At 47.2% G+C, this 12,956-nt stretch overlaps 2 protein-coding genes across 3 annotated transcripts in view; one reads left to right on the forward strand and one right to left on the reverse strand.

Moving 5' to 3' along the window:
* ccdc146 (coiled-coil domain containing 146) overlaps positions 1-12,956 on the reverse strand; it is a gene marked incomplete at both ends in the record, with an annotated part of 60,071 nt that overhangs the window by 46,854 nt on the left and 261 nt on the right. The window lies entirely within an intron of this gene.
* On the forward strand, positions 155-12,692 carry fgl2a (fibrinogen-like 2a). 2 transcript variants are annotated; one of them, XM_079756117.1, is made up of 5 exons: positions 155-1,192; positions 2,175-2,379; positions 8,203-8,425; positions 9,863-10,033; positions 10,412-12,692. In XM_079756117.1, the coding sequence occupies exons 1-5, from the start codon at positions 554-556 to the stop codon at positions 10,725-10,727; spliced, it is 1,554 nt and encodes a 517-aa protein (XP_079612243.1). In that variant the 5' UTR covers positions 155-553; the 3' UTR covers positions 10,728-12,692. The 2 variants fall into 2 exon arrangements, with proteins under 2 accessions (XP_079612243.1, XP_079612244.1); XM_079756118.1 differs by having other exon boundaries at positions 8,206-8,425.

Raw genomic sequence — 12,956 nt, forward strand, 5'->3', positions numbered from 1 at the left:
TTTTGCATTACGCAATACAGTTCAGCCCCTCCCTACCTCTCTTTGCTCAGAGCCCTCCCTCTCTCTCTCTCTCTCCCTCCCCTCCTCCCTCCCTCCCTCTCTGCCCCTGATATTAATGACACAGCTATCTGAGGCAGCAGTCAGTTCCCCTGCCCGCTCCCGATCCTGCAGGCTGGGCTCTCTTCTCTTCACACACACACACACACACACACACACACACACTCTAACTCTCTCACTCACACACACTCACACACTTTTCACACTCACACACTCTCTCACCAACTGCATAACTGGATACGAACTCGGAGACGCACACTTGCGCAGACACTCTCTCGGCATCAGAGCAGGTACTTTCCTGCAAATTCTAACGGACTTACTCTCGCTCTCTCTCTCTCTCACACACACAGACGCACGGACGGTTTTGGAAGAGGGCTTTCTGAGTCGATAACGGAGGTGGCTGCAAATCTTTTTTTGGACTCTTCCCACACACACACACACACTCACTCAGTGTCCGTTTCCCAACGCGAGCGGGAGCGCGGTAACGGGAACAGAAATGAGGAGCGTATCGCTGTGGGCTTGCGTCGGACTGCTCTACGCGCTGGCGGCGGCGGCGGTCCCGGACGCCCCCCCCGACGCGCACCAGAGGTGGGACAACAACGAGCTGCGGTCCCCCCCTCCGGCCACCAGCGCCCACGGCGGAGGGGGAGACGGAGGGGGCTCCTGCCCCCTGAGGCTGCGTCCCGTGGGCCAGTGCTCGGGGTCCGGGGGCGACGGGGATGAGGAGGGCTGCCCCTACCAGCTCACCCTGCCCCCGCTCACCATCCAGCTGCCCAAGCAGTTCCGGATGCTGGAGAGGACGGTGAAGGAGCTGCAGAGCCTGAAGGAGACAGTGGGCAAGCTAAGGAGCAGCTGCCAGGGGTGCAGGGGTGGTGCCGGAGGCGGGGCGTCCTCGTCGTCGGGGGCGAAGGGGGCCGTCGGAGAGCAGCAGCGGCAGCAGCAGCAAGCCGATCAGGGACGCCCCGCTGGCCGCGGGGACAGCGGGGAGGTCGAGGGGGACGGGATGGGACGGAGACCGGGCTGGGACCCCCAGGAGCACCAGGCTGGGACCAGCAGGGAGCACGGGGGGGACGGGGACAGTTCCAGCGCAGGGAGAGACGGGGCGCAGACCTCGGGGAACATGATTGAGATGCAGGTGAGCTCATGTTCAGGGAACTGTTTGGGCTGCGTGCGTGTTGTGGGACGCGTGGTGGCGTTGGCTGCTGCGGATGTCATGGCAGGGTTTGCTCAGACGGAAGAGGCTTTGTGGGGTTCTGCCTTATCCCTTGAAACTGCTATATGTGTTTGACTGAATGAGGCTTATACTGAAAGTGAAATGTTTTAGTCTGTGGTATGGTAGAATTGGGATTAGACGTTCCCTTCTGTAAGTAAAATGTTCAGCTTTTTATTTTTTTTTACATTTTGGCTTAAGCTAAGGGACTTGAAATGAATCCATTGAATACGTAAATATTTTGGTCTGTAAACATTTCATCTAATAAGGAATTATTTACTTAACTTAATGACAGCCTTTTCAACACACTCAGGATATCCTAGTTAAAGTTCAACTTTGATTTGTTCATCCACATTCCAGTGGTCACTGGTTCACTAAACACACGCACACAGACACTTACACACACACACACACACACTTACATGCACATGGCCACTTAAACACACACAAACTCACACACACATAACTACATGCACACGGCCACATACACATACACACACACACACACTTACACAAACACGGCCACATACACACACACACACACACATACACACACACGCACTCACACACACACACACACACACACACAATAATCCAATGAATTAAACAAATAAAGGAAAATGCTAATATTTAGTTATGCTCAACATTGAGGGGAGGATCCCTTTATTCGTTCATTTAAATTACAAATTATTCAAATGATTCTGCTCAGCCTGAATCACTGCAGGGGAATGCAAATTGGACACTTAAACCCAACAAAGTCCAATATGGCAGCAATCTCAGCGAGCAAATGCTTTCAACACATCAGGCCTTTTCTTCTCATCTAGCGGCTAGTGTGTGCAACCCATAGAGTTCAACTTACCAATTTCAGAAGTCAAATATGATTTCCTCCATTTTTTGTCGGACGCAGGTCAAACTGAAACGGATGTCGGCCAGCTTGCGCAACGCTCGCAACCAGATCTCGGCCCTGCAAGGGCGACTGGAGGGCCTGAACCTGCTCAACATGGACAACGTCAAGGCCATGATGGACCACAAGGTGGAGAACATCACCGGCATGGTCAACAAGCTCAGCTCCACCTGCACCACCCAGTGCGCGGCGCAGGGCAGCCTGCAGTGTAAGTTCTGATCCAGCCCCCAAATCTAAAGGTTGCATATTACACCATTCTGACATCACAAGTGGGCGTGTCGACCTAGAGGTGTGCGCGATAGATCAGTCTACGTGCCAACCCAGTGGACTGTAACCAATGATGCTCATCTATCCGTCATGACATCTAGGTGGACACGCCCACTTGTGATGTCAGAAGAGGCAGATCTTCAAAACGGCTTGTAACGGCTAATCACACTCACGCCTGGCGGTATAATATGTCACCTTTAAAAACAACTATGGCCATGAGCAGTGGTGCGAAGGGAGGGGAAGCGAGTCGGGAACACGTTGGGGATGGGGATGAGGAGGGCTGATTGCTGATTCGAGTGTCCTGATTGTTACACATCTCTCTGTAGCGGAGGAAATCACGCAGGCGAGGAACCGGGGGGCGGAGAGGGAGAGGGGTAGATTATAGATCTGAAGATTAATTAAAAAGGAAATACAATTTCGATTATCGTTTTGGGAAACCTTTAATCCTTAAGACCTTAGCCGAGTCGAACTACGCCCAAACAATTTGCGTAAAGCATCCAAACTGCTAATGTTTGTTGGCTTTTTTCTGTTTCGGATGTGTTTGAAATAATTAGGCCTACATTTCAGAGAAAAGTCTTAATGCCTTTGGGCTCTTGTTTGATTGGCCAATTTCCATGCCCCTTCATGGACGGAATGGAACTCCATTATTCAAAAACGGATGAGCTACTCCACAATGAAAACCACCATTGCATTTAAATGCACAGCGTTCTCGCAGCTATAGATGACATAGGGGACCAATCTCTCAGAATAACGACCGAGTTACCTTCAATGGCTGACTTGTTCCCTGATAGGTAGTCCTACAGTATGTTTCCCCTGTGGCTGAGCCCATCCATACCAAGCTCCTCCAATTGATTTTTGTTTTGACAGAGCGTGGCTTTTGCATTGATATTTAAGAACCAACGTCGTTAGGTGCAGTGTTTGTGTGCGTGGGTATGTGCCTGTGTGTGTGTGTGTGTGTGTGTGTATGTATGTATGTATGTGTGTATTCGATATGTTGGCACTGATGTGTTTCACACACACACAAACACACGCACACACACACAACCACACTAACACACAAACACACGCACACACACACACACACGCACACAAACACACATAAACACACACACACACACACGCACACACGCATGCAAACACACACACACACACAAACACACACACGCACGCACACAAACACACACACATAAACACACACACACACACGCACACACACACACACACGCACACACACACACACACCAGGACAATTAGGATGGTAATGGAGGTGCAGTGGCTGCCAGCTCAGATGCTGAACCCAGAGGGGATAGCGGCGTGGTCTGCATCTTCATCTGCAACACCTCTGCCACCACCTTACCTCCTCAAAATCCCTGGCTTTCCACCTCCCCATCAATTGCAGGAACGATTTGCTGTAATGCAATGTCCAGGGCGTCTCTGGCAGACTAGCGCAGCCACAGAATACAAACAAAAGACACTCAAAAATAAAGGGCTGGGTAGGGTAGGGCAAACATCTTTTGGTGATGAGCTCACAGTTTAGAGGCAGCGATCCACACACACGTTTGTGATGAAGGGTCAAATGTTCTAATTTCCTCCTTGCGCAACTACCTCAAGTGTCCAGAACATTCCAGAACGCTCCTTCGTGGAGTCGCTGACTCAGACGAGGGGGAAAAGGAGGGAACGGGATGGAGAGTGATAAAGCGGGTCTCCTGTTATCTCGGTGTTCGTCCCGTGAGTTTGCCTCGAGGCCTCGCATCAACGTTGTTGACGGCGCGGATGGTGTGTGTGTTGGAGGGACGACCCACCCAACCGTGAAACGGAAAGAGAAACATCCACCGCAGGGTGGACCTGGGACCCAGGAGTCAAGGATTAAATGTATCAGCCGGGGGTGCAGGGCGGTGGGGGTCGAGGAGGTGCTGCTGAAAACTCATTCCGTCATAAATTCAAAGCGTTCCCCCATTTTCTGGAACTCAAAGCAAACGTCGGGCAGACTTTGAGGGGGCTGCGGGGGGGTGCTTGGCTAGGGGTTGAAAGGGAATCGTAGGGAGACTGGCGCCCACGCTCTCTGAATTGAAACAGAATCATCTCGGCATGTACCCGTACCAGCCTAGGTGCAGGACTTGGACTTCTTGTACTTTTATTGTGGAGAAGAAAAACCCCGAAAGACACTGTTATGAGCGTCAGGCAGCAGGCTTTCACTTCTAAGTAGATTAGCGGAGACAGGGAGTGTGAAGGGGATTCCAGCTTTGACTGGACTCCCCCCCCCCCCCCCCCCCCCGCCCCCATTCTGATTCATGATTCTTTGTGTATTTTCATCCTTTATATGAGCCTCGATCTCTATTTACACCCAGTATAGACACTCATCTTCTCTTTATTTATTTCTCTCTCTTAGGCATTGTTTCTCATCTCTCCCCCTCTCTCTCTCTCTCTCTCTCACTCTCTCTCAGCTTTTCTGCATTTTATGGGATGCTCCCTCTGCCGTGACGTTGTTTTGCTCTCCTTCACACTGCTCTTCACGCTCTCCACTCCCATTCTTCTACCTTTACCTCTCTCTCTTTCCCTCTCTCTCTCTCTCTCGCTCACTGTGTGTCAGCATTTCATTATCTCTCTCTCTCTCCAGTCTCCCTCCCTCCCTCCCTCCCTCCCTCCCTCCCTCCCTCCCTTTCTGTTCTTGTGAGGACTCATTCAAGCGTGAAACAGCTCTCTCTCTCTCGCTCTCTCCCGTCGTAACTCGCCCGTTAGCACAAGGTGCGTGGGACATATTTTTCTACACAGAAATTTATCAGCGCTGGGCCCACGTTGAGGCACCATTCTGTCACAATTTGCCTCAGGACAAGGCAAGCGTAGGAGACAGCCTAGGACACTACCTTGGGCACAGACTAGGGTACATCTTAGGAGACAGGCTTGGAAAGAGCCTAGGAGACAGGAGAGGACAAGCTGCCAGATAGACAGAAAGACAAAAGGACAGACGGACAGCCGCGTAAAGTTAAAACTGAATTTTGGAGTACACCTTTCTTTCTCCCAGTTCTCCCAACACAAAACAACTAAAAAAGTATTTGAAAAGGCATAGCTTCTTTTAACTCTTCAGGGTGCCCTATGGTCATGATATTGATTGCCTTCCCTCTGCCGATACACAACTTCGCTCCAGGCGATGATGTGCATTTTCAGGGCAGCAGAAGTTAAGGGAAATGAATTCGGCCTTAAGGTTTGAATGAAAAGCAATACATGCTGGCGTTCAGCTCCATTACATTAGCGATGAACAGGGGTAAAGGTGTTGCCTTAAGATGAGAATAGTTTTTTCTCCCCCAAAACAAATTCCATTACACTCACTTGGGAAACACATTTGGCCGCTTTTATGGCTCCAGGTGTTTTCTGTGTTTGGGCTATTACCAGACGTAATGTGAGAATGATAGAACATGTAATGTCCTGGTGCTGGAAACTCACTTCCCTTATCTTTCTCCGCGCACAACTGTTATCAGTCTGCGATGCTTCTCAAAGCCAAAGTCCGTTAGCCCAGCTGCCAAACTCAAACCCAATATGTAAAAAAACCTTTGACAAACTGTCATCTCTTGCTCAAATCAACTTAATCGACCAATCAACTGGGCAGCCCGAACTTCAAGCCAACAACGCCATAGAGGACAAGAATTCAGGAGATCAGTAAATTGAGTCCAGCGAACAAAGTATTATCCGACCCCCTGTGCCTTCGCCAGACACTCAAACTCGGTATAAATACTTGCGAGTCAGATATTCGAGTCGGTCTCAAAGTTGTTGACTTTATTCACTGTTATTTAGGTCACGGGCAGGCAGGCGGCGACCGGCACCAGCTCTCTCTCATCTGGAGGGACGCTGATAGCAACTGGGGCTGGTTACGGTGATGTGAAGCGACAGGAAAGGAGGACAGGCGACAGAATGTACAGTCTGCACTCAAGGGGGCAGGGGGGCTATGAGGAAGGCTCATTAGGTTAGCGTCAAAGAGGGGCATGACTGAATGCCCAACGGCTTTCCCTGCTTCCTTTTGTTGTTTTCATTTAATCGCTCAATGTCACAGCTACGAGTGATAGTAGGTATTGAAGGGGTTGTCCTTTTTTTAATTTCCGTAGTCTAAAAAAGCACCATCCATCTTCTACCATCTATTTGCATTGCTGTAGCGGGATAGAAGGTAGGACGAAACCACCGGTAACATGAAGTTTCCCCAGCCTTTAGCAGCCGGAGGTGTCTTCGCAACTTGACCTTGATATTGTTGCTAGGGGGTTATTAGGTTTAATTAGGATTTAAATCCTCCTCCAATCCCGACCACGTTGAGACGAAGGGGGCTGAATACCTAGGTGCCACTCGCTAACCCTGACCCTCTTATCCCGAGTAGTAAGCGACTCAGCAACCGATGGGGTAGAACCGCTCCCAGGGTCCCCAGAGGTCTGGTCCCAGCCCGAGTGAATCCCCTTGTCTAATGTCCCAGAGGGAGGGCAATGTCTGCCCTGTGCTCAGCACCACTGTGTCAGACTGATTTAGTTGGAAGGTTTTGAAACAGTCCCTCAGAAAGTTTTCTGAGGAGTGTCAGAGCAAGCAAGACCTTTTTCTATAATCCCATTTTGAGTCCCCTTTCATTTTTTTCCGGGGGAGTAACGCCAGGCTTAAGGAGCCTGTAGCGTTTCGGATTTTGTGGTTCTATCCGTACGGCGGCATGCGGTTTGCTGCCGGGGGGGGGGGGGAGAAGACAGGCGGACAGGAGTGCTGATTGGAGGAAGAAAGAAAGGGGTTGCTTTGCGTGGATGTCAGGACTGGAAAAAGATCTCCATAAAAATTGCAATGATTGTCAGCGTGAAAGCCTTAGAGTTGCGGGGGAGTTCTGAATGGCTCGGGGTGTGACAGAAGTGTAATGCTCATCATTTTACATCCTGGGGTGAACTACCTCTCCGTTCGGTTTCGGTTAACACTTTTCATCGTCACATGGAAAGCTGATTCTTCTTTTTTTAAAACTACTCGTCTAGTTGTTTATATTCTTTTCGCCAGCGGCTTCTTGATTACACAAGTTCATTGAAGGGCGCGGAAAATGAGAAACTACTTTCTGCACGGGGGGGGGGATCAATGAACGAGCTCGTTCAATAGATACAAACATTGTAATGTTATGCTTGCTGAACTACACATAGTGTAGTCTGTAGTCTGCAGAGAAATCATTTTATCAAGTAGCGGCCCCAGCGAAATCCATAGCGCTTAGGCTGGAGGGAATTACTAGAATGATGTGTTCGATAAACAACAATGGCTTTTGCCCTTACCTATGCTTACAGGACTCATGTTGAAAAGGAACATCTTTATCTTTGCTTAAAACTTAAAAGGAAAAGTCTACTCCACCCCTTCTCAAGTCCCCAGCCCTCTGGCTCTTTTATTTCCTGCTACAATGATTGGACTATGATAGAAGACTATGTTAAGCATTCTGCTAACGTGGTCCAGTGGATCCTGTCACGCTGCACCACAATGTTTTTACAAACTTGGTCAATGCAGCACATTCTTTCTTTTTTTTTTGTAGTGACTCCAATTTCGATTGTATGCTTTGATTGCTCTCAGCCTCACTCGCAAGCCGCTCCGGATAAAACATTGACATTACATTTTAGTAATTTAGCACGCTCTCGCTTTTTTTTTAATCCAAAGCACTTTACCAAGCGAGCTGAGAACAATAAAAAAACAACAACATGCACCCTTAATGACTAAATGTAATGCGTTCAAAGCGCGGCACTGAGTAAACCAATGGGATTGCGCCGTTTGTCCAAAGCAGTCATCCTGGCGCCCAGGGACTGCTCGGAGTACAACGTCCTGGAGGAGAAGAAGAACGGCGTGTACCGCGTCACCCCAGAGGCGAGGAACGGCACCTTCGAGGTCTTCTGCGACATGGAGTCGTACGGCAGCGGTTGGACCGTCATCCAGCAGAGGCTCAACGGCTCCGTCAGCTTCAACCGCACCTGGCTCGAGTACAAGAAGGGCTTCGGAAACCTCCGGTACGTACCGTGTAGCGCGGGATAGCATACTTTTGGCGGAAAGATAACTTCGCCGGGGTTGGGAGAGCTAGTGGTTACGGAGATAAACTATCCCTAGGAGTCTTGCCACATGTCTTTTTTGGCACTTCTCGCACGCTTTCTTTTAACCATTTCTGAAATGTGAGTTCTGATTTCCTGTCTCCATGGAGACCCCACTGGTTTCAGTGATCAAACCGAAACCACATTGAGTTTAATACAAGTTTGTCTTCAAACAACTTCTGTCTCAGCAAGAAACATTTTTCACTAACTTAAGTATGCTCCCTGCGTAGGGAGGCAGCAGTTTTCAGATTGTGGTTTATGTTTAGTAAGTGGGTCCCAGGATGGGGTCCCAGTATGGGGACCCAATGTGTCGCATTATTTAAAAGATATATCTTGTCTTGTCTGTTTGGTTTGATCATGAGTGTGTTTGAAGACTTAAAAGCGGTAAATACTGTATTGACAGTATACATTGTTCATTGAGAGAATTGTTAATGTAAATTCAATGGACACTGTAATGACAATGCAATATTTCCCTTCCAATTGAACTTTTTGGAGGGCGCTGAGGCAGAATAACCTCTGCAGGGTTGCATCATTAAAACGTTTAGAAGCTCCTGCCAAATCCCCTGCTCTCTCGAAAATGGTTTTATTCCTAATTCCTGTCTTCACACTTTAATATTAGCACCGGCTCGCAAATGGAGGATATTATTGAGTTATTAGTTGCTCGTTAAACGCTGAGTGCCGTCCTAGAAACTGTGTAAATCCATGTGTTTTGGTGAACCAAGGTTCACCACTGCCTGTGTGAATTGATTCTTTTTGCTCAAATGCCAGAAGAGGAGAAAAGGAAAGGGCACAGGGTTTGCTTTAGCTATCGTGGGCAACCGCCTTCCCGCCGGGCACCCACCTTCGTATTGACAATCTCTGCGCACACAGGTTTCGGGGCCATATTCTCTCTGGCAATACACACATTTCGGAGACAGAAATTATCCCTATTTTTCAATTTTCCTCCGTGCTGCTGTTTGGATGGATCCCATCTGGGAGAAAAAAATAAAAAATGAAGATCAAGTCCACGGCCCCGCTGACAGTGTGGAGATATATTATAGCAGAAACTCATCGGCAAAACACTTATCTTGTTCCCCTCGTTTCGTCTTGCTCTGCTCTTCCTTCACTGCTTCATCTTTTATACCCTCCTCCTCCTCCTTCTCTGCTCCCTTCTCCTCCTCCTCTTCCTTTCCTCTTCCTATTCTCCTTTTCCTCTCCTCTACCTCATCGTCTCAGGAGCTAACCGTATCCGATTGCTTATCGAGTCAGGCAATGTGATGCTCCTTCTTTCAGTTTATTTTGATTTCCTTACATACCTTATATATATATCACCACCCTCTCCTCTTCCTCTTCTTCCTCCTCCTCCCCTCTATGGTACAGTGGTGAGTTCTGGCTGGGCAACGACCACATCCACCTGCTGACCAAGGCCAAAGACATGGTCCTGCGCATCGAGCTGGAGGACTTTGAGGGGGTGCGGGAGTACGCCAAGTTTGACCAGTTCTACGTGGCCAACGAGTTCCTGCGCTACCGCCTGTCGGTTAGCGGATACAGGTGCGTCATTTCTTGTAGTACCGGATGAGTTCCCCTACAAGGGGGTCAAATCCATTGTACTTTGTCGTTCGTTGCTGCAATTTGTCGTTCGTTGTCGGAATTAACGATTTTTCGTCTTTGAAATGTAAAGTAGAGAAACGTCATGCAGCGTTTTCTCTGTCAAAGGGCTAGCCCGTAAACAATGTAATTCCCAAACCTAAAACAGTGTTGTCATCGACTGACTTTCTGTTCGAATTTGTATTTTTCCTTGTGCATATTTGCAGTTTTACTGCGCTCCGAAAAGCAGAGCGCAAAACTGCATTTACCGTGACTCAAAGGAACAGGGCGCCTTTAGAAATAAAAACTAAACATCTTACTGTTGACCGTTTACCATTTCAGTGGCACGGCAGGGAACGCCCTCATGTTCAACAAGCAGTTCAACCACGACCAGAAGTTCTTCACCACGCCCGACCGCGACAACGACATGTACCCCTCCGGCAACTGCGGAGCCTACTACAGCTCGGGCTGGTGGTTCGACGCCTGCATGTCGGCCAACCTCAACGGCAAGTACTACCACAAGCACTACAAGGGCGTGCGCAACGGCATCTTCTGGGGCACCTGGCACAACATGACCACGGAGTACTACCCCACCAATTACAGGCAGGCCTTCAAGACGGTGAAGATGATGATCCGGCCCAAGAACTACGCTCCCTAGAGCCCCGGAGGCGGATGTGCGGATGTAGAGACACTGGGGGGGGGAAGGCTGGACGGACGGATGAGACGACTTATCATGGGCGGATACAAATATTGATTAAAAGTAGGCACTGATGGACCAATAGACATTCTGCGAATTATGTACATATATACAGTCCACGCATCTATACATGCATACGTGTAATACACAGATTATAAACAAGTGTCCCACAATGGAGCAGTCTGGAGCCAGAATGGAACCATATGTGAAAACGTAATTGAGCAAAACAATTAATACAACGAATGTAACCAAATCCATGAACGACCAAAAGGATCAATAGACAAATAAATACACAGCGTAAAAGCTTATCATTTCAAATACACCGATAGTCAGAAGGAAGGTCATGGTGAGATAGCGATTTGTAGGCTTACAATCTGTGCGTTTGTTTCACTATTTCGATGACATTTGCTTTGCTCTTTCCCATGGCTCGATTCTTTAAGCCTGGTCTAAGGGCTTTGGATAAGAATCAGATATGAATACCAAAATGGTATAAGCTATTTCAAGATTCTCCGCCTGTGATGAATTTGCTAAAGCTGTCCTTTTGGGAGAATATATAATATTGTTTACTTCGGCCCACATTTATATTTGATGTCAAAAAGGCAGTCGATGTTTGGTATCGATGGAGATGGCTCTTGTGGTTGCAAAGTGTTGACTTAGTGTCTTGTTTTAAGGTTAAGCCTTCTTTTTTTGCAGCTCATGAATCTTATAACAGGCTCCAGAAAGCAGGAATGAGGGAAAGTTTGGTCGATTGATAAAACGTTGTGATATATCTCACGAAACACTCTGTGAAGTGTTGAGATCCATTGAGCTGGGCTATTATCCCCACCGTTCAGAGAGGTGCTCAAGAATGTCCAGACAACCATTTAAAATCCCTCAAAAATGTCAAAGACAAACCATAACTTACATTTATTCCATGCTCTGGACGTGTCCCAAAAAATAGCTTTTCTTACTTAAAAAAACGCTGATCATCGCATCATGTTTTAGATTTCATTTTTTTGGTATTACTCTCTTTTGGAATACTATGAAACAATGATAGCATCTATCCTGAACATTTGGGTATTATCGCAGAGCTGGTCGTAAGGCACAGCAGATTGTGTTGCACTGAAGCGAGGAAACTTTTCATCTGTGCTCCGTCAAACTGGCACAGAAAATAATTAGGGAGAATGTTTTCTCTACAGTGAACTTGAATCTTCATGATATGTCTTTTTTCTATCGTAAATATATTTAAATTGCCAGTAGTGGCATTAAACACAAACTTAAGTGACTCAAACATGTAGCACGACTGGCTACGTCATTAAAATAGACATTGAATGTTAACTTTAATAAGGCATGTCTTTAGAATGAGTCCACGTTACAGAGGAAACCACTTTGTAATTTCGTCAGAGATCTGGTAGCCTACTTTCACCATTTTACAAGAAAATAACTGTTGGTTATACGCCAATCCTTTGGATTAATTGGTTTTGATTATGCAGATTTATTTTACAAGAGCCATGAAAATTTGAATGCGCTCCTTTCTACTAAAAACTTAGCTCAAAGTCAGGGTTTTTTGTTACGAAAATGATGCAAGACATATAATACTAACACTATACTGCCACCTTGTGTTCACGTATGATAAAGCATTACTTAATCGGCCAGAGAATAAATAGGGTTTATCTATTCTACATGTGTACAGTATTTATTTTACTTTGGGTGCGATAGCTTTTCTATTTTTAGGATCAAACAAGGAGAAGTGGACTGTTGATATACGACAATGTGACCCACAATATGTTTTTGGATCCTTCATGAATATTAATGCCTGCAAATTAAGAGCTTTGTGTTTGTACATTGTCAAGCTTTTTTATCACTCATCTTGCCAAAATCTATCATGCCAAAAAAACAACATGCTGTTACCTTTTATATCAAAACAACAATAAAGTTTCAACCACATGAGTGTGTGTTTGTGTATCTGTGTACCTGTTTTTTGTGTATGTGTGTGTGTGTGTGTGTGTGTGTGTGTGTGTGTGCATCTGAGATAACCTATTTGTGTGTGTGTGTATGTATCACAATGTCTGTGCATGCAAGCGTCCCCGTGTGTGTGAGTGTGTGTGTGTGTGTGTGTGCATGTGTGTGTGTGTGTGTGTGAATGTGCGTGTGTGTATGTCTGTCTCCAAAAACCACCATGACCTGGCATTCATGGAATTAGACAATTCA

This window comes from Pollachius pollachius (genome assembly GCF_949987615.1).
Source record: "Pollachius pollachius genome assembly, chromosome: 18".
NCBI classification, from domain to species: domain Eukaryota; kingdom Metazoa; phylum Chordata; class Actinopteri; order Gadiformes; family Gadidae; genus Pollachius; species Pollachius pollachius.

Excerpts from the sequence above, each read along its gene's own strand:
- fgl2a (XM_079756117.1), top strand. The coding sequence starts at position 554 with ATGAGGAGCGTATCGCTGTGGGCTTGCGTCGGACTGCTCTACGCGCTG. Across the intron at positions 2,380-8,202 it reads GGCGCAGGGCAGCCTGCAGT|CAGTCATCCTGGCGCCCAGG; the intron begins GTAAGTTCTGAT and ends GTTTGTCCAAAG. Across the intron at positions 10,034-10,411 it reads CTGTCGGTTAGCGGATACAG|TGGCACGGCAGGGAACGCCC; the intron begins GTGCGTCATTTC and ends TTACCATTTCAG.